At 45.3% G+C, this 21,344-nt stretch overlaps 1 protein-coding gene across 5 annotated transcripts in view; it reads left to right on the top strand.

Annotated features, from left to right (window-relative positions):
• Positions 1-21,344, top strand: part of DENND1A (DENN domain containing 1A) — a 545,115-nt gene that overhangs the window by 479,127 nt on the left and 44,644 nt on the right. For all 5 annotated transcript variants that reach the window (XM_037745641.1, XM_017548402.2, XM_017548407.2 and 2 more), the window contains one exon: positions 8,279-8,410. In XM_037745641.1, coding sequence (XP_037601569.1) covers positions 8,279-8,410 — 132 coding nt within the window. The remainder of the gene's footprint in view (positions 1-8,278; positions 8,411-21,344) is intronic.

Genomic DNA, 21,344 nt, shown 5'->3' on the forward strand with positions numbered 1-21,344 from the left:
CCTTGATGCCTGGATCGTAGGTTCTGGTTGGTATTAGAATATCCCCTGAAGTAAGCAAAGAAAGGGGTCCCTCCTCAGGCAGAGGCCCCAGGAGCCCTCATTGGTCAATTGCCCTCTCTCCAGACCATTAAGCTACAGACATCACCTTACCTCCCTACTTGTATGTACAAGCCTCTGGCTTTGGAAAATCCCCTTCTTATGATATGTAACGTTTCTGCAAATAACCAGTTAAGCTCAGATTTTTAAACGTGGTTCTTCAAAGGTTTGTTTAAACAATCTAGATCACTTTCCTTCCACGCTATCTTCCCTTCCGTTCCTTGATAGTGTCTAAAGCAGATGTCTCCCTCCCCTTCCCTTCCCCCTGCCAGTCTTTTCAAGAATAGCTTCAGGAGATAATGTTCTATAGAGAGTGTCAGTACATTTCAGGTGACACAAATGGTGAAGGCATTTTATAGAAATGTGGCTTGTCACCATCGGACTGTTGACAGATCTATTAGTGCACCCTTTTCAATTTTCACTTTTCCCCCCTTCGGTCGTACAGATTTCTACAGACTTGATATTTTGCAGTTGTTCTTGGAAGAGAGCTATTTTGTAATTGAAACTCTAGCATTGCTCGCATCTACGGGACTTGGGGCTCCAGCACTCTCCAGCGCCTTTTCTTGAACTAATTTAGGATTTGGCTGCACCTGACCTCACATAGCAGTAGAAAATATTTCCTTGGCTGTTTTTGTCCTTCTCCCTGCTGCCCCCTCCCCTTCATCAGGCAACGAGTGTACCTCGTGAATGTACCCCAGATGCCTCTAATACAGACATCTCAAGTTTGGTTTCTGCCACGAAATCGAGGCAATTCCCAACAAAGATCCAATTTTCAAATGTGCTGGGTTGCCACCTGGCCTCCTCTAACTCTGCATAGCAATGGTGACCTCGCAGATATAATCAAGAACCCAAGCTTGCCCTCTTCACCCTCGCCTTGGGTTTGAATTGCAAATAGAAAATGTGGGGCCGACCTGTGGAGAGGTCACCATGGTGTGTGGAGGGCCCATCTCTAATATGACTGAGCTGGGTCCCTTCTCCATCCCTTGTTCATTTGTGCTGCACATTTTCAAAGCATCTGAAATCAGAGCTTTCAGGATATCTGTGTGACCATTGGCAAATAATTGTTAATAGATCCGATGGTGTGGCTTTATTCCATACCTGCTCTGCTTCAACCCAACAACAAAAAAAGAAGGATGGATAACATTTTTCTCTAGATAAACGGAGCGAGGTGGTCAGGTTCTTCCATAGCTTGGCCTCCTTTGAAGTGTGACTTGCTCGAAATTAGGAAAAAGAAGAAATGGCAAAGATGCTACCCAGCCATCGCTTTCTAAGGAAGAATGTAGTGCTTTCATCTGGAGTGTCTCCCTGCAGAAGAATGCCCCCTGGATGGGCTCGTGACTGTCAACAAATTGCATTCCACTGCAGCACCAGGCAGGGCTGGCACGAGAATGCCCTGCTTTAAAAGCAGTGGTGCAAATACATTTCTCCTCACCTGCAGGCAGCGTTAAGATATTCACATAGGGATGCCTTCTTCTGCCTACTGAGGAACCCCTGAAATTTTTCTTTTTCTTCAATATCAAAATGATTTAGCCAAATGGGCCCATTTCACAGCACTTTGTAAAGTTTCTGAATCTTTTGTGTTTTTATTTTCTTTTTTTCTTTTTTTGAAACAGGGTCTTACTCTGTCTGGTGCAGTCACTGCAGCCTTGAGCTCCCAAGCTCAAGGGATCCTCCTGCCTCAACCTCCAGAGTAGCTAGGATGACAGGCATGCACTACCATGCCTGGCTAATTTTTTTTTAGAGACAGAGTTTTGCTCTGTTGCCCATACTGGTCTCACACTCCTGGGCTCAAGTGATCCTCCCTCCTAGGCCTCTCAAAGTGCTGGGATTACAAATCTTTGATCTTTAAAAGACAAATTGAGCTTGTTGATTTAGAGTCTCTGTGATTGAAAGGAGCAAATTCACAGTTGGTTTCACAGAGGCTTGAATTTCTGGCCAAACAGTTCCCATTGAAGGGAGTGAGTAAGTGTGCGTGGGGCAGGGAGAGTTAGGTAGACTCTTGTAGAACAGATGCTTTCACACCTTATCACACAACTGTCAGCTCCCTGTCTCCCGACACATTAAAATACGCTGCAGCCTCAATCACAGAAATTCCAACTTTGGTTACTATTTTGATGTCGATATTCATATTTTTAATTTGCATTTGCTGTGCTGTGAGGTGGCCTGGGAAAAGAAGGGTACAGCATGAGTCTGAAAATGGAGACGGGAGTTCTCACACCCATAGCGTGAGTCAGATGGGAAGGCCTCTGCCTCACTCCCATAGGGGCCGGCCTTTCAGCTCCCCCACATGGTGATGTGGTGTTTGGGCTTCTGAGGCAGGCAAGCAGGGCTCAGTGCTAGTTGTGTAGGATATTAACTGTGTGACTTTGGGTAAGTTACTAGACCTCTCTGAACCTAGTTTTTCTCATCTGTAAACTACTGGATAGCTGGAAGGAGTAGAAGAGATAATGTGTTGAAACAGCAATACTTAGTAGCCACTTAATAAGTGAGAGTTTCCCTTTTGTCTGTCTTTTTTTTTTTTTTTTTTTTTTCCAGACACAGTCTCACTTTGTTGCCCAAGCTGGAGGGCAGTGGTGTGATCTCAGCTCACTGCAACCTCTGCCTTCCAGGTTCAAGTGATTCAGCTGCCTCAGCCACCCAAGTAGCTGGGATTACAGGCACCCACCACCACACCTGGCTACTTTTTATATTTTTGTAAAGACAGGGCTTTGCCATGTTAGCCAGGCTGATCTCGAACTCCTGACCTCAGGTGATTCTCCCGCCTCGGCCTCCCAACGTGCTGGGATTACAGGCATGAGCCACTGTGTCTGTCCCTCCCTGTCTTCTTATGTCCCACATCTGGAACAGCCAGTCTGCCCAAATACCCATGTGCGCACACCTGGAGACCATGTCCAGGGTGAGTGGATTACCGCCCTTGAGGTTGTCCACACAGCCACCAGAGGAATCTTTGTAGGACCCAGCACTGACCAAGTCACTCCCTTGGTTAGAACATTTCGGACCTTTCCAACCTTCCACCACCTTGCCTGAGGGCGGCCCACGGGTAGAATGCCCCAGCCACTGGACCACAGCATGCCCTGCCGTCTGCCTCCCTGGGCCCAGTGCTCTACTGTCTCCTCACTGCCTCGTAAGTCCTTTCCTTGGCTCCCAGCCCAACCCCTACTGAAGACTACCCAGAACCCTCTTTGTCCTCTAGTCTCCTGAGATCCTGGGTCCTTACCTCCCCGATTTCTCATGGATACTCATGTCCAGAGACCTATTGTATGCCATGCCTGCCTTCTCAGAAGAGCGGAGGTTAGATCATAGCCATGATTTGTGATTCTAGTAAATGCTGAAGGAAAATGATAGGAATATGATGACCACTAAATATTTCTTCCACATGTCATTGTTTTGTTTTTTGAGACAGAGTCTTGCTCTGTCGCCCAGGCTGGAGTATAGTGGCATGATCTCAGCCCACTGCAACCTCCACCTCCCTGGTTCATGCCATTCTCTTGCCTCAGCCTCTCAAGTAGCTGGGATTACAGGTGCCCGCCACCACACCCAGCTAATTTTTGTAGGTAGAGGCAGGGTTTCACCATGTTGGCCAGGCTGGTCTCAAACTCCTGACCTCAGGTGATCCTCCTGCCTTGGCCTCCCAAAGTGCTGGGATACAGGCGTGAGCCACTGTGCCCAGCCCCCATGTCATTATTTTAAATGGCTATATCAGATTTTATCTAATGAACATATATACATTATTTAATATTCTCATTGTTGGCCCTTCCATGAGTTCCAATTTTTTCTAGGTAAATATCCTTATAGGTAAGACTTATAAGAAATTCTTATTATTTCATTAGGATAACTTTCTAAAAATGGGATCTGTGGGCCAAAGGGCATGTAGATCTTTTGGGTTTTCATATAAATTGCCAATTTCTATTCCCACGAGAAGGGTATGAGAGTACTTGCTTCCCATGCCCTTTGCCGACAGCTACATTAGTTCTTAGGCCACAGTTTCTTTAATCATGAGTGTCAGAAGTTGCTGATCTTACATATAGCTCCCTACTATGTGTAAGATCTCTACCAGGAGATAGAGCAGAGAATTTGAACGCCCCCCACCGCCTTGTTTTTTTCTCAAGACAGGGTCTCACTTTGTTGCCCAGGCTGTAGTGCAGTGGCGTGATCACGGCTCACTGTAGCCTCAACCTCCCCAGGCTCATGTGCTCCTCCCATCTCAGCCTCCCAAGTAGTTGGGAATACAGGCATACACTACTGCATCCAGCTAATTTTTATTTTATTTTTTTGTAGATGTGGGGTTTCCTCATGTTGCACAGGCTGGTCTTGAACTCCTGAGCTCAAGGGATCCTTCCACCTCAGCCTCCTTTTAAAGCGCTGGGATTACCGGTGTGAGCCTCCACACCCGACCTCTATTTCTTTCTTGACTTGGGCTCCTCCTGTTCTGCTGCCTGTGACATCCTGGGAGGAAGCTGTTGTCCTTCCCCAGGTGGAGGAAATAGTAAACAGGCTAATAAATCGGTGGTGTGTACCACAGGACTTTATAAGAAACCTTTTACATCTTTGGATCTTCTACTAAATGAAGGTACAGCACTGCTTTTTGACACATAGGTACATCTGTATATTGGGCACATTTCCCTTCCACATGTTTAACGAAGATTTATTTGACAGCATGTACTAGATTCAAGACTCTAGGTTAGAGAATTCAAACCCCAAAAAACTTACAGTTGATAGGGATACAAAAATAAGATAGTGCAAAGCACGGCAGCTGTGAGCAGTGTAACCAGGGGCTTCTGAGGAGAAGCTTACATCAGAGGACTTGTTGAGCAGTTCCTCAATTCAGAATACCTTCACTTGTGCTGTCGTTATGGGTTGATGTGGCATCAAAGCACCAGGACTCACATAGCTCTGCGTTCATCCATCTGCTAACTATGTGGCTTTGGGTAAATTCCCTTTTCTGAGCCCTATTTCCTCACCTGTAAAAGCAGGATAAACTCATTTGCCTGTGATCATTGTGGGAACTAAATGTGAGAATAAAGGTCAAGGGTCTGGAGAAGCGCAGGGGTAGGCCGTCCACACAGGGAAGCGCGTCTTTTTAGCAGGTGCTCTCTCCATTTTGCAGGGGGTAAGGATCTGAGGTTCAATTTGCACAGTGCTGTGACATTTTTCAGAGCTTCCTCATATCTCATTTCACCCATTCTCCTGGTAGCTTTGATGTTTGCCAAGCAGGTGGTAGTCTCCCATTGCAAAAATAAAGCAATAGGTGCAGAGAGGTTGAGGGAATCGGAAAGATTAGACAACTAGTTAATGGAAAAAACAAAACTGAAAGATGGTATTTTTACTTACAAGTGTGAACTAGGACGCGTTTTCCAAAACAACTACATGAATTGTTCTTTTTTTCTTATTTTTATTTATTTATTTATTTATTTATTTATTTTTGAGACAGAGTCTCACTCTGTCACCCAGGCTGGAGTGCAGTGGCCCGCAATCTGGGCTCACTGTAACCTCTGCCGCCTTGGTTGAAGCGATTCTCCTGCCTTAGCCTCCCGAGTAGCTGAGATTACAGATGCCTGCCACCACACCCAGCTAATTTTTGTATTTTTAGTAGACATGAGGGTTCAACATCTTGGCCAGGCTGGTCTTGAACTCCTAACCTTGTGATCCACCCGCCTCAGCCTCCCAAAGTACTGGAATTACAGGCGTGAGCCACCATGCCCGGCCATATTGTTCTTTTTTTCTTTTTAAGATAGAGTTTTGCTTTTGTTGCCCAGGCTAGAGTGTAATGGCATGATCTCAGCTCACCACAACCTCCGTCTCCAGGGTTTAAGCAATTCTCCTGCCTCAGCCTCCTGCGTAGCTGGGATTACAGGGGCATGCCACCACACCTGGCTAATTTTGTATTTTTAGTAGAGACAGGGTTTCTCCATGTTGGTCAGCCTGGTCTCGAACCCCCAATCTCAGGTGATTCACCCACCTCAGCCTCCCAAAAGGCTGGGATTACAGGTATGAGCCACTGCACCTGGCCTCTTTTTTTCTAAATAGCTATTACCTTAGAGTTTTCTATTAATACCAATATTTTCTTACCATGTTACCTTGCAGCTTCATTATATTGTCAGCCAAACACAAACAGGCACACATACCTGCACACAAAATTTTACCTAAACCAAAAGTGAATTTGTTCATGTTTGACCTTATCCGCTCTCTCATATCTATCCTGAAGGATCTTCACCTGGATCCAAAATGTCCCTTTTGCCCATTGTTGCTTTTTAGCACAGATGGAACCCCTCCCCCTCTTTTTCCACTTGGCCTGAGCACATCAGGACAGCCCCTTTCCAAAAGAGCTGTTTCTGTTTGACCGTCGACAACCTCTTTCATCACTGAGCCTGAGACTGGCTGATCAAATGTGGGCCACTTGATCCAGGCCCTCCCTGTAAAGCCAAGAGGTCATCATCTCCCTTTGTCATTTACCAAGCATTAGAGACTTCCCCAGGACTGACCTCTCCGTGCAGCCCTGATTCCATAGGAAAGGAGGCCAGCTGATACGAAGCTGGATGTATAAGGTCAAATACTGGTGGTGGGGGGGTGGGTTGTATAATTCCTATAATTTACTGAATAGCTAATAATGTTCTTGACACTTGTGTTTCATTATCTGTCTCCTTTAATCTTCATGCTACGCTAGCCCCATTTCACAGACGAGGAAACTGAGGCTCAGAGATGTATATATGTTTCTTCTTTCATGTATTCTTTTTCAATAAGGGACCGCTTTCCTCCATGTCCCACCATTCTGTCTTAGCTGAGAAGTTAGGAGCAAGCAAGCATCAAGTCTCTCACATGCAGAATTTAATGAGTATTAAGAATATATGCTTTGTTGACCAAAATGTGTATCTTGCATTTATTATTTAATTCTGGCTGTGAGATATTTTTATTTGGTAAGAAAAATGATTATTTAAATGATAATTATTTGTACACATGTTTTCTGCCATGTTCCAATGAAGATTTAAGCAATTTCCTTCACTTGAATAAAACACGGGATCCTTATTGCTTGAGTGGGCCCATCCGTGTTTCCAATAGCCCATGTGTACAGTCAGCTGCCAGCTTCAGCTACCAGAGCCATGACCTGCCTTTTTCACTTTGGGGTTTTTCTTTTCCTGGTAAATTGACTTCATTCATCAGAAGCACAAATTAAATGTAAATTTCTGGATTTAAAAAGATTTCTTTGGTCCGTAAATGTTTCCAAAGTCAGAGTCCTGATTCAGCCTTCAATCTTCTTATTTCCTGAAAATAAAGATTAGGGATAGGAAAGGGTAGGAACAAACACATCTTATTCAGAAACAACAACATCATCAGTAAACAAATGTGGAAAAAGTGTCCATAGTCACAAATAATTAAAGTAATGCAAATTAAAGCAACAATGAGGTCTAATTTTTCACCTATCAAATTAGCGATACATTTTTTAAATGATACCATTCACAAGTCCCGTGAAACTGGTAATGCATCCATTGCTGGTAGTTGGTGTAAATTGGAAAGCAATTTGATAGAATGAATAAAAAGCCTTGAAAATGTTTATATCTGTTGACTTAATAATTTCATTCCTGGGGATTTCCATAAAAAGAAATAATACGAAAGAAAGAAAAACTGCAGTATTTATCACTGGCATTTTGAAAGTTAAAAAACAATGAAAAAGAATAGAAAGAATCCTAAATGCCCAATAGTAATGGAATATTGAATACGTGGTGTATTAAAGTATTGTATATCTGCTCAATGATATATGCATTCAGTAAAATTTTTGTGATGACTTTGTAGCAACATGAAAATGCTTATATTAGGAAAAAGCAGGATATAAAATTCTGCATGAGCTATGATTGCAAGTAATTTTTAAATGTCTGCATGTGGACAAAGTGAATATATAAAAATGAAAATAGCCATGGAAGAGAGTAGGATGAGCCATAATAATTGTTTTCCTCACTGTTGGGAATTATTATGTTAATGTTTATAATTTAACATGGATGGTTTTGGTTTCTCTAGTTCTTGAAAGTCAAAGAGCCAGGTTAGCGCCCCATTCCTTCCATCTTCATCAGGAGGACAGGTTCAGAATGTCACGGAGAGAGTCACATGGCAGGCCTCTCCGTTGTAGGGTGAGAGGGAGCACAGGTGCCAGAACTCCACTGCAAACCCCCCACCATCCTTGTCCCTGCAGGACATTGCCGAGAATGGCTGCGCCCCCACCCCCGAGGAGCAGCTGCCGAAGACTGCACCGTCCTCACTGGTGGAGGCCAAGGACCCCAAGCTCCGAGAAGACCGGCGGCCAATCACAGTCCACTTTGGACAGGTGTGTACCCTGCCCTCCTAGGTGTCCATTTTGGTTTTTCGGATTTTCATTTTTAGCAGCAGCTGTAGCACATGCAGCAGTCGGTTTCACATTTCAGTTCTCTTTGGCAGTGCAGCTCCATGGAGGTTTTCACATCTTTAAATGTTTATTTGGTGTAAACACATTTTGGAGGCAAATTTTAAAAACTTGGAGGAGACAGCATGGCTGAGGTCATAAATGAGCGGGATGTTGAATGAAGTCATTAGATGCACTGATGCCTCCCCTACGCCAAGGCACTCTGCTTAAGGTGCCTCTGTTAGCTAAGCATCTCATTAGAACACTTTAGCATCCCGGGCCCTTCTTTGCACCTTCAAATAAAAGGCAACAAGCGAAGTCTTAAAAAAAAAAAATCAATTAGGAGTTCTTTATTAATGTACTTCCTGAAAATCAATATCAGGAGTTGTGCTTCTGAGAGTAAACACTCGTGCTACAATTTTACAGATTCAATTCTTTAAATAACTGTTTTCAACAACCTAAGCTTTGAAAAATTATCTGTTTTTATCCCTTAAGTAAAACATTGCACTCTGTATAGAAACTAAAATTTTTTATCCCCTTCCTACTTGTAGTTATATTTTTGGTTGAAAAAGATTGTGTACCCTTTCCTACATATCTTGAATTGACTTTTGGTTAGTGAAAGTCGTCATTTGGAGGGATTTATGAGAAATGGCTCTTTTAGCAAGATGTGGCTATAACAAGAATTTGCAGGGTTATTTATTTTTAAATCACCTGATTCTGTAGCCATTTATTAGATGATGCATGATTCAAAGTCTTCATGGTTTTTATCTTAAATGTGATTGCTATTTCACTATCTGTAAAGAACCTAGAAGCCTACGTTCCTGTTTTGAACAGACCTTTATCCGGGGCCTACTATGCACCAGCCATTGAGCTATTCAGAAATGAAGGGAACTAACAGAATTCTTGCTCTAGGTTATTACTGTAAGGGGCGAGTTGGTTGGAACAGAAAAGCCACTCTTCTCTAATCAATATTTTCAGATAATATACGTTTATACATCTTTAACTTGGGGAGGTTCACCCCTTTTCTGATTTTATACTTAAAAGAATGTTGTAAAAATTGAGATGAAATGCAAGAAAGAATCCACAGGGTGATACTCATTTAGTTAATGAGTATTTTCAAATTGCACTGTGTCTGCACCCCTGAAGAGCTGCCTCCCCCAGCCCCAGGCTCAGGCCCCGTTGGAGAAATCTGCACCCCAGTTCCCTGGCTGTGTTTGCTGAAAGCACAGCCCCTGGTTGTCACCAGCGTGGCATTCCAGAGTCAGCTTCCTGCTTTCCTTTGTCCTCATTCCTGCACACACTAACCTTCCCATGAAAGGAGCCCCTCACTGGAGTTTGGAGCCCATTACAGAGAAAGAGGGGGCGGGGGAGAGGGATTTCATGGTGTTAAACATTCCATTTTCGAAACACACAAAAAAAGGAGGCCCTATTTGAAATGGAGAAAGACCCTCTTTCCATTTCAGCCAGAAGTAGAGATTCTTTAATGTCATTCCCAGCTAAATGCAGAATAAGAGTATGTGTGTGTGCACGGGTGGGGGATAAACAATTAAAAAAGCCACCCCAAACTCTGTTGAAATAAGAGCTGTCTGTGCCTTCACAGGTCTGCAAACTGGAGAGGATGAAAGTGGCTTTTTTTCCCCGTTTGTCACTTCCCTCACGTGGCTGCCAGCATTATGCAAGTGTACAGGAAGGCAGGATTTTTTTTTTTTAATGCATGCATGCGGATTAAGGTCAAGCCCCTAGTATCAGCCATGCAGCGGGCTCTCCCTTCCAGCTGCAGCCACAGAGCCTACCCACAGCCGCGAGATGCCTTAATTGAGACGTGCTGTCAAAGTGACAAACACATTTGCATACAGTCTACACTCTATTTATTTCCTCTGGAAAGGTCTACAGTCTGCTGTTGGTTGAACATTCTTAATCAGTTTGCTGTAAGTGAACTGCCAGCTAGCTCAGTTGTGCCGGCCCCTTCTTCATTAGGTGACAGATTAGCTGCAGGGGGAGTGGGGGTTGCGCCAGGGAAACCACGGACCCCTTTCTTTTAACTCTTTGCAGCTTTGCCTTCATGGTAGGTTGTCCTTGAGTCTTTTCCTGGGTCTCTGATTTGATGGGCTGTTGACCGTAACGGGTAGCGTTTCTAGAGCACCTGCTACCGGCAGGCATGAGTTGTAAGGACTTGATATTCTTCCCAAAGAACAGCCTCGAGTTTCATTTCAAAAATTTTTACCACATTCTGTTACCATCTATACTGTTATTTTTACTTGATAGTTTTCTGTAAACAAGACTCAGACCAGACATCTACACCAAGCTTAGCCTCATCTTCAGAGATGCCGTTGGTAAAATTATAGGTTTGATATACTAGTCCAAGTTTTTTCTAACATACGAAACAATTTTAAGTATTCATCTGTGGATCACCTAAAGCACTTATGTAGCCCTAGTGGTGTATATTCTCTCTTTTTGGAAACCAACAGACTCCTCAGTATCTTTTTTTGTTGTCTCCGCCATATCCCTTTGAGGAAGGGACCATTAGCCCCATTTTACTGACCCCAAGCTGGAGTCAGAATCATGAAGGAACCTGCCCAGGCCACTTCACCAGCTTAGAAACCCAAGCCCGGACAGCCCACCTCAAGTCCACCCCAGCTCTCAAACCAGGCAGGGACTGCAGCAGTGTGATACATCTGTTAACGCTGCTGTGCCCTACCCTGGGCAAAATCATCTTAACCAATCAGAGAAAGCACCTATTTTAACCTCAAAAAAATCCTTACCTTGGATCTGTGTTTCTGTGGATTTCATTCTTTAAGAACGCCTAGCTTGCCAGTGGGGATGGAGACTGTTGAGATTGTTGCCTTCATGTCTCCACCTTGCAAAGCCGGTGCCTGTGCAGCCAGCCAGGGCAGCTCCACAGAGACCTCTGACAGCAGCTCCGCAGCGGGGGCTGGTGAGAGGCGAGCTTAGTGTCGAGGCAAGAGCTGCTACCGCTGGGGGAGAGAAGGTGCTGCCTTGCCCTCTGTCCCAGTGGAGTTCCTCCTTCCAGGCTGTGACCATTCCTCCACTTCAGCATGCATCCATTCATCTATCTGTTGAGACCTACCATGTCTAAGATAAATAAGTTCTCAGTCCCCACCGTTTTGAGACATAATGATAAGACAGACCAGCAGACGGACAGGCCCAATTGGAGCAATAAAGACAACGAGGGAAGAGGGCTCCAAGCGCTCCCAGGGCCCCACAGAGGCTCCCTCTTTCTCCAGGTCCGCTGCATAGTCATAGTTAGTCCACTTCAGAGTCCCAAGTCGGACCATAATTAAAAGATATTTTGTCAATAGCCTGACCAACATGGTGAAACCCCGTCTCTACTGAAAATACAAAAATTAGCCAGGTGTCATGGTGTACACCTGTAATACCAGCAGGCAGGAGAATCGCTTTAACCCAGGAGGCAGAGGTTGCAGAGAGCCGAGATCGCACCACTGAACTCCAGGCTGGGCGACAGAGTGAGACCCTGTCTCAAAACAAAAAAGATATTTTGTCAACAAACTGAACTCCTAATAATTCATTTGGTTTCTAAAGCAGACGTATGTTGGGTCGCTCAGCTTGTAAGGAGGAAAGTAAATAGATTTTTAGTTAGCCTCTGCCTCCTGATCACCTAGTTTCTTTAAGAATTCAAAAGTATCAACTTGAGAATGCTTGTTCCTGCCTTCGAAGATGTTACAGTTTAGAGAGGCTTTAAATTACTATCTTCCCCTAATCAAGTTTAGTGTCTTCGGGGAAACAAAGCCCAGGGGACAGTCAAATGAGATGGAAGTGCCAGCCGTGTTTATTGATAAGCCTAAAAGGAGAATATTGCATCAGACCTGAGGCCAAATGTTGCAAACGCTTCACCTGAAAATGTGAAGACTGCGTTTCTCCAGGCAGGTCTCGCCAGGGTGGAGCTGCCCATAAACTCCTAGCAAGGAGGAGCTGAGGGAGGGCCTTGCACTGGCTGCTCCCCAGGAGGGGTGATGGAGCTCAGTTCCTTCTCCCAGACTCCCCAGGAAGGCATTCCTCCTCCTCCTCCTCCTCCTCCTCTGGGCAGGACTGAGCAAGAGGGTGCCAGGCCAAGTCAAGGATTCCCCCCTGGTTTTCTCTCCTAGGGGAGGAAATGGAAGCTCCCTCCTTCCCAGGGCTGTAGAAGGAGTGAGGGAGTCGTGTCCTCCCCAGCAGCCCTGGGCACCCCTTGGTTATAATAGCTGGCCTTGATCCTCTTCCCTCCCGACGCCCCCTGTGGAAACTCCTCTGCTCCCTACATTTAATAAGATGGGCAAGTCATAGATGCTTTCAAACCCGTGGGCACTGACTTGAGACTTTGCCATCAGCAGGCAAGGAAGAAGGCGTTTGACTCATGGTACACATGAGGAGGCACGCTGGGACAGCATTGCTGGAATGAGTAGCTAATTCCTCCTCCAAAGCCAACAACAGCAGCACCTCTGCTTCTCTTGGCCATGTGCAGCTCTCCCACCTTTCTGGGAGAATGGCCTGATTGTGTCAGTTCATTGACACTGGACCCTAGTCTAAGGTGCAGATGGCCAAGGCTCTAAGCCTTGGCCAAGACTGAGGCTTCCCTGACAATATCACAGCAAACCCCTTCCAGGGCCCCCTTCTTATGTTTCCTCCAAATGATAGATCCTGCAAACAAAGTAGCTGCCTGCCTTCCAATCTGATAGATTCCAAAAAGCATGTGTTGAAAGGCGCTGCCTCTGTTCTCCCATCTGAGGAAAGGATTCTAAATTTCTTTAATGTAAAGTTTGAAAAGCTGGTTAAACCAAAACCAAAACCAAGCACCACTGTGGCTTCCAGGGAACTGCAGCAGAGAGGTCTGGATAGCAGCCCCACGAATAGCTCTTGGGATGTGGTTGCCAGCTTATCTGTGCGTATGGAGAATTCTGGCATCAGGGGCATGAGCCAGGTCATTTAGTGCCATTCCCATGCTAGGCTGGAGAAGACGCCGAGCTAGCAAATGCCTTCTCAGCACCCCTGGCTCTGAGTTCCCTGAGAGATTATTCCTGCCCCATTGAGCTTGGAAGCCTCACACAGTTCCCTTCAGTTCAGCCACTGCCTCCCCACCGCCTCCAGCAGGTGCTCCCGTGTTCTCAGGATACTGCACACCCCAGGCCTCTGGTCTGAACATACACTCCCCACCAAGCTCACTCCTCCATCTCCCGCCCCAGTGAATGACACAGCTGGCCATCCAGAGCCAGGCTCCACCCTCCCTCTTCCCAGATCCTCTCCTTCTGCCCCCTGAACACTGCTTCATCCTCTCCTCTCTATCGCCTTTGCCACAGCTGTGGTGCAGGCAGCATAATCGCTCACCTGGACGGTTTCACATGCCCCTAACTGACACTCCCTGTAGTCCCCATATGGCTTTGCCGGGTTCCACTGTCAGCATGCACTAGTGGCCACCTGACGCCCGCTCCCAGACTCTCCTAAAGACTCCATCTTCCCCCTCGACCCCTTCATGACCTGCCTGTTCAACCCCAGAGCAGACCTCCAAGGAAATTCTTCCAACTCCCCTAGGAGGAGTTAGTTACTCCTGTCTTCGTGCCACCCCAGAACTTTGCACACACTGCTTGTCACAACAGTTGTTTCTTTGATGCTTATCTTCCCACCAGAAAATCCACTGCAGGACCTGGCACTGAGCTGGCAGTCAGTACACATCCTGGGGTTTTATTATTGGTGTGGATATTTAAATTAAGAAATAATTGATTGTTGTTGAAGAACTCACTGTGCGTTCAGCAAGTTATTTGGTTTCATTTCTGTTGCTATGCTTATACTTGTAATTCATTTGAAGAAGAAAAATGAACATTCCTTTAGAGGTCACTATTTCCAAATTCAATTTCCGTAAAGAAGGATTTTGAAGTGAGGCTGGGCATGGTGGTTCACACCTGGAATCCCAGCACTTTGGGAGGCCAAGGCAGGTGGATCACCTGAGGTCAGGAGTTCAACACCAGCCTGGCCAACATAGTGAAACCCTGACTCTACTAAAAATACAAAAATTATCCAGGTGTGGTAGCACATGCCTGTAGTCCCAGCTACTCAGAAGGCTGAGGCAGGAGAGTCACTTGAACCTGGGAGGTGGAGGTTGCAGTAAGTCGAGATCATGCCATGGGCGACATTCCAGCCTGGGCGACAGACGCCATCTAAAAAAAAAAAAAAATAGGATTTTGTTTCCAAATAGAAACAGCTTTGTATTATAGAAATTTAGATCCTGTCTCATTTTATTTTGCATGTTTTGATGAGTTCCTCAGGTCAGTCATGTGTGCCCCTGGAAGGGAATGGAGAGGAATGAGGCAGGAGACTGGGACCCTCCCTTCTTCTGTGTCCCAAGGACGGGCAGAGCTGTGCAGGAGCAGCACAGTGGAGAAAGCAGTCAGAGAAAGGGAAGGGCCCGTCATCCCTTGAGTCACGTCAAGTGAAGCAAGCAACCAGATCAATTGGGCGTAAAGATTTTATCTGTGAAAGAGACTAGGATACATGACCAAGTGCAAAGTGTGAACCTAACGTGGATTATGCTTTTAAAAAAAAAAAAAAAAAAAAAAAAATGGGTTTAAAATTTAAAAAAAAAAAAAAAAAAAAAAAAAGCTTTAAAGACTTTCTTGGGAAAGTTGGAAAATTCGAAGATGGACCAGAATATTTAGATGATGATATGGGATTACTGTTAGTGTGATTGGTTTGTAGGGGTTTATCTCTGTTCCTAGGAGACGCAGGCTGAAGTCTAAGGAGCAAAGTAACATGAGACTTGAAACTTACTTTCAAGTGGTATTTGTAAAAACATTACACATCATGTACACACACAGCCTCACACATACCTAAGATCCGTTTGTAGAGAAGACAAAGAGAAAGCAAATATAATCTCCTTCTTCCCCAGGTTGTACCTGCTCAGAGGCAAATGTGGGTCAGTTGCCGGATACAGTGAGGTAGAGTGGACGAAGCACGGGTTTTAGAATAGGGCAGTTCTGGACTTTAGTTTCAGCTGAGCCACCCACCAGCTGGTGACCTTCAGTAAGTTACTTAGCCTCAGTGAAATTCAGTTTACTCATCTATAGAGGAGTCCACATCACAGATTGCTATAAGGATTAAATGAGATACTGCCTTTAGTACCTAGCTCAGCGCTGGCACACAGACCACTGGTAAATCAGCCTTTTTCCCCAACATGCAGGAGTAGAGCTGGCTGTCAGTCATTTGCTGACGCTGCTTCCTACCCATCCCTGTCTGCTCAGTGCTTGGCCTTCACCTAGGCTCTCAGAACACACACTCCCTCAGGGGCAGCTCTCTGCATGCACACATGGCAGCTGACCTGCATCCCTACACCTCTGGGTGGGAGAGGCAAAACCTAAGCCCAGAGTCACCAGGCAGAGGGAGAAGGCTGGTAACTGGCACCAGCAAGAGCAGATAATGCTGCCTGAGTATGAATCGAACACGTGGAAAGACTGGGGCCATGGGGCAGGTTGGGGAAGAAGGTACCAGGTGGTAAGCATTGCAATCTACAATACAGAGTCATCTTTTCAACCCATCCCAGCCACATGCCCCCAGTCCATGAGGCAGCACACACTGCACACCTCTCTTTCAAACCCTGTTGTTTCCAAAGCATATTTCTCCTTTTCCACTGCCCCTGTTTCTTCCCCTCTCATCCATGTCTTTGTGTGAGAGAGCAGAGCTACGGTGGTGATCTCTCCACTCTGCTCCCTCCAGCTCCTCCTGCCCTGATCCAGCCTCTGTGCCCACTATAGGGTGACTGTGACACGACCCTGCTTTCCGTCCTGGTGGGGTGGCTGTCCAGAGTTGTTGGGACTCATTCACTGCCATGACCAAGAGCAGTGTGGCCCCTAATCGGTGGTGCACCTGTCAAGTCTCCCTGACGAGGGTGACTGGCTAGGCCTGTCTTTCCACACGCACCCACCTTTTCAGAGCCCAGGCCGGCCCAGAGACAGCTTTCTGATGAAAGGTTAACAAGGCTGGGGTTTGCTCCTTTGAGCAGACATAACCGATTTCGGTAGGAAAAACTTGCCAATCAGAAAAGAGAAATCAGATTCTGGAAATTCATAATGATTGAGTTGAACATTCAGGAGCTGTGTAATTAGGCATGCAGGGTGGCCTTCTCAGGTGGTATTCATCTCGTTATAGAGAGCTGGAGAAGACCAGAGAGCTGTGCAGTGAGGCCAGGGCTCCTGATGCGCTGTGGAAGAACTGAGAAATGTCAGCAGCCAAGTGAAAATCCAGGTGCAAAACAGTAATTTGCTGTCTAAGCCACACCACCTTGGTGCAGCCCAAGTTAAGGTAGGCTGCAGAAGGGCTAGGAGCCAAGCTCAGTCCACCCCTCCAGACCTTCCAGACCATCCCACCTTCCAGGACTTGAGCACCATAAGGTCAATTTGAGCATCCCGTATGTGCTAGGTGTTGGGATGGTCTAAGAGCAGGGTGGGAAAGGCATGGAGATGAATTGCTCACCTCCCACCAAGCTCCACCCTGAGACCTGGAGGAAATGGGTCTGTTCCAGCTCCAGGGATCGTGCTAGGCCATTGCAGAAGATGAGCCTACTGAATCCCTCCAGCCATCCTATGAGGGTCTCGGGTGGCATCCTCCCTTGCAGAGAAGGCCAGTCAAGGTTACACAGGTCAGAAGCAACAGGATTCAAAACTACATTGTTTATTCTAAAGCGCAGGTTCTTGCCCAGCTCTGTGCTGAAAACATGGCAGTTTCCTAGGTTGTAGTGAGAGGGCCATTGCAGCCGCCTGGGCAGGGTGGACCAAAAGTGAGGCCGTTCCTGGTGTCCTTACAGATCTCAGGCCATCCTTCATGTTTCTGGGCCTCAGTTGGAACCAAGACAGTTAAGCTGGTATCCTGCACCTGGTGTAGGCTACATGCATCAAACTTACCCCTAGACCCCAAAGGCACACTGGATGATTTTCTGGTGTGCGTGAGAAAGTAGAATACAGGATAAAAACAGGGCATGTGTAGGAGTTAGCACCGGAGTACCAGGTGCCAGTCCAGCCCCAAACCCGCAGTTACTTTGGCATCAGCCTATGCATTTAGCAGGGTCTACATTTAGTTGGGGTGCATGAGGCATAAAACCCGAAAGAGAAATTGTTGGCTTATACCAGCTTCAGGTATGGCTTGGTATCCAGTCATGTTCATCAGACTCCAGTTTTTTGTTTTTTGGTTTTTGCTTTTGTTTTTGTTTGTTTTGCTTTGTTTTTTTTGAGACAGGGTCTCACTCTGTCACCCAGGCTACAGCGCAGTGGCATGATCTCGGCTCACTGCAGCCTCAACCTCCAGGCTCAAGCTGTCCTCCCACCACAGTGCCCCAAGTTTCTGGGACACAGGTGCACACCACCACACCTGGCTAATTTTTTTTCTTCAACTTTTCCTTTAAGTTCCAGGGTACATGTGCAGAATGTGCAGACTTATTACACAGGTAAATGTGTGCTATGGTAGTTTGCTGCACAGATCAACCCTTCACCTAGGTATTAAGCCCCACATCCCTTAACTGTTCTTCCTGATGCCCTGGCACCCCTCACTGTTCCCCACTGACAGGCCTCAGTGTGTGTTATTCCCCCAGTATGTCTGTATGTTCTTACCATTCAGCTCCCACTTGTAAGTGAAAACATGCGGAGTTTGGTTTTCTGTTCCTGCGCTAGTTTGCTGAGGATTATGGCCTCCAGCTCCATCCATGTCCCTGCAAAAGACATGACCTCTTTTCTTTTTATGGCTGCATAGTATTCCATGGTGTATATGTACCACATTTTCTTTATCCATTCTATAACTGTTGGGCATTAGGTTGATTCCATGTCTTTGCTGTTGTGAATGGTGCTACCGTGAACATGCATGTGCATGTGTCTTTATAGTAGAATAATTTATATTCCTTTGGGTATATAACTATTAATGGATTGCTGGGTCAGATGGTATTTATGCTTTAGATCTTTATGGAATCACCACACTGTCTTCCACAATAGTTGAACTAATTTACACTCCCACCAGCTGTGTAAAAGCATTCCTTTTTCTCTGCAACCTCTCCAGCATCTGTTGTTTCTTGACTTTTCAATAATCACCATTCTGACTGGCATGAGATGGTATCTCATTGTGGTTTTGATTTGCATTTCTCTAGTGAGTTGTGATGTTCAACTTTTTTTCATATGTTCACTGGCCGCATGAATGTCTTATTTTGAGAAGTATCTGTTCGTGTCCTTTGCCCACTTTTTAGCGGAGTTGGTTTTTTCCTTGTAAATTTGTTCAAGTTCCTTGTCAAAATTTTCTCCCATTCTGTAGGTTGTCTGTTTACTCAGATGATAATTTATTTTGCTGTACAGAAGATCTTTAGTTTAATTAGATCCCATTTGTCCATTTTTGCTTTTGTTGCAATTGCTTTTGCGTTTTCATCATGAAATCTTTGCCCATGCCTGTGTCCTGAATGGTATTGCCCAGATTTTCTTCTAGGGCTTTTATAGTTTTGTATTATACAACTAAGTCTCTAATCCATCTTGAGTTACTTTTTGTATGTGGTATAAGGAAGAGATTCACTTTCAGTTTTCTGCATATGGCTAGCCACTTCTCCTAGCATCATTTGGTAAATAGGGAATTCTTTCCCCTTTGCTTGTTTTTTGTTTGTTTGTTTGTTGAGACAGAGTATTGCTCTGTCACCCAGGCTAGAGGGCAGTGGCACAATCTTGGCTTACTGCAACCTCCACTTCCGAAGTTCAAGAAATTCTCATGCCTCAGCCTCCCAAGTATCTGGTATTATAGATGCATGCCACCATACCCAGCTAATTTTTGTATTTTTTAGTAGAGATGGGGTTTCACCATGTTAGCCAGACTGGTCTTGAACTCCCACCCTCCAGTGGTCCACCCTCCCCTGTCTCCAAAAGTGCTGGGATTACAGGCGCAAGTTACCACGCCCAACCCCCATTGCTTGTTTCTGTCAGGTTTGTTGAAGATCAGATGATTGTAGGTGTGCAGTTTTATTTTTGAGTTTTCTATTCTGTTCCATTGTTCAATATCTGTTTTTGTACCAGTACCATGCTGTTTTGGTTACTGTAGTCTTGTAGTCTAGTTTGAAGTCAAGTAGCATGATGCCTCCAGCTTTGTTCTTTTTGCTTAAGATTGTCTTGGCTATTTGGGCTCTTTTTTGGTTCCTATGAATTTTAAAATAGTTTTTTCTAAGTATGTGAAGCATGTCAATGGTAGTTTAATGGGAATAGCATTGAATCTATAAATTACTTTGGGCAGTATGGCCACTTTCACGATACTGATTCTTTCTTTCCATGAGCATGGAATGTTTTTCCATTTGCTTGTGTCCTCTCTAATTTCCTTGAGTAGTGGTTTGTAGTTCTCCTTGAAGAGGTCCTTCACTTCCCTTGATAGCTGTATCCCTATGTATGTTATTCTTTTTATAGCAATTGTGAATGGGAGTTCATTCATGATTTAGCTCTCTGCTTTGGGTATAGGAATGCTAGCTATTTTTGCACATTGATTTTGTATCTGAGACTTTGCTGAAGTTGCTTATCAGCTTAAGAAGCTTTTGGGCTGAGACAATGGGGTTTTCTACATATAGGATCATGTCATCTGCAAAGATAATTTGACTCCCTCTCTTTCTATTTGAATACCTTTATCTCTTTCTCTTGCCTGATTACCCTGGCCAGAACTTCCAATACTATGTTAAATAGGAACAGTGAGAGACGGCATCCTTGTCTTGCGCCAGTTTTCAAGGGGAATGCTTCCAGATTTTGCCCATTCAGTATGATAGTGGCTGTGGGTTTGTCACATATGGCTCTTATTATTTTGAGGTATATTTTTCAATACCTAGTTTATTGGGAGTTGTGGTTTTTGCTGTTGTTGTTGTTTTTGAGACAGAGTCTAGAGCTAGCTCTGTCACCAGGCTGGAGTTCAGTGGCAGGGTCTGAGCTCACTGCAACCTCTGCCTGCCAGGTTCAAGCGATTCTCCTGCCTCAGCCTCCTGAGTAGCTGGGATTACAGGAACACGCCACCACACCAAGCTAATTTTTGTATTTTTAGTAGAAACAGCGTTTCACCTTGTTGGCCAGGATGGTCTTGGACTCTTGACCTCATGATCCGCCCACATCAGCCTCCCACAGTACTGGGATTACAGGAGTGAGCCACTGCGCCCAGCCGGGAGTTTTTAACATAAAGGAATGTTGAACTTCATCAAAGGCCTTTTCTGCATCTATTGAGATAATCATGTGGTTTTTGTCTTTAGTTCTGTTTATGTGATTTATCACATTGATTGATTTATATATGTTGAACCAACCTTGCTTCCTGGAGATGAAGCCAACTTGATTAGGGTGGGTAGGTTTTTGATGTGCTGCTTGATTCAGTTTGGCCTGGTTAATTTTTTGTATTTTTTGTAGAAACAGGGCTTCACCATGTTGTCCAGGCTGGTCTTGAACTCCTGAGCTCAAGTGATCCGCCTTCCTCAGCCTCCCAAAGTGCTGAGATTACAGGCATGAGCCACTGTGCCCAGCCTAGACCCCAGTTTTCTGCTTTGTTTATTGCCTTGCCTCTTCTGCTATGGCCTGCAATCCTTCCAGGTGCAAGACCAACAGGAAAGTGACTGTAACTTCCTAGTAACTCCCACGCAAGGCATGGCATTCACTTGCTGGACTGACTTTGATTATAAGTCTATCGGAACCAATTATTGAGGCCAAGCGTTTCTGTGTGCCACAGGTAGGGCCCCACCTGAAGCATATACCTCAGGGGTCATTCCTGAGAAGGAAATTGGGGCTATTACCAAAAGAAGGGAGAGCAGATCAAGTTGATAATGTGCACAGAAGCCAAACAGGAGACACTGTCTCAGCTCTTTATCCACTTGTCTCACAGCAGAGAATAGTTCATATCCAGA

Source organism: Cebus imitator, unplaced genomic scaffold (genome assembly GCF_001604975.1).
Source record: "Cebus imitator isolate Cc_AM_T3 unplaced genomic scaffold, Cebus_imitator-1.0 Scaffold206, whole genome shotgun sequence".
NCBI classification, from domain to species: Eukaryota; Metazoa; Chordata; class Mammalia; order Primates; family Cebidae; genus Cebus; species Cebus imitator.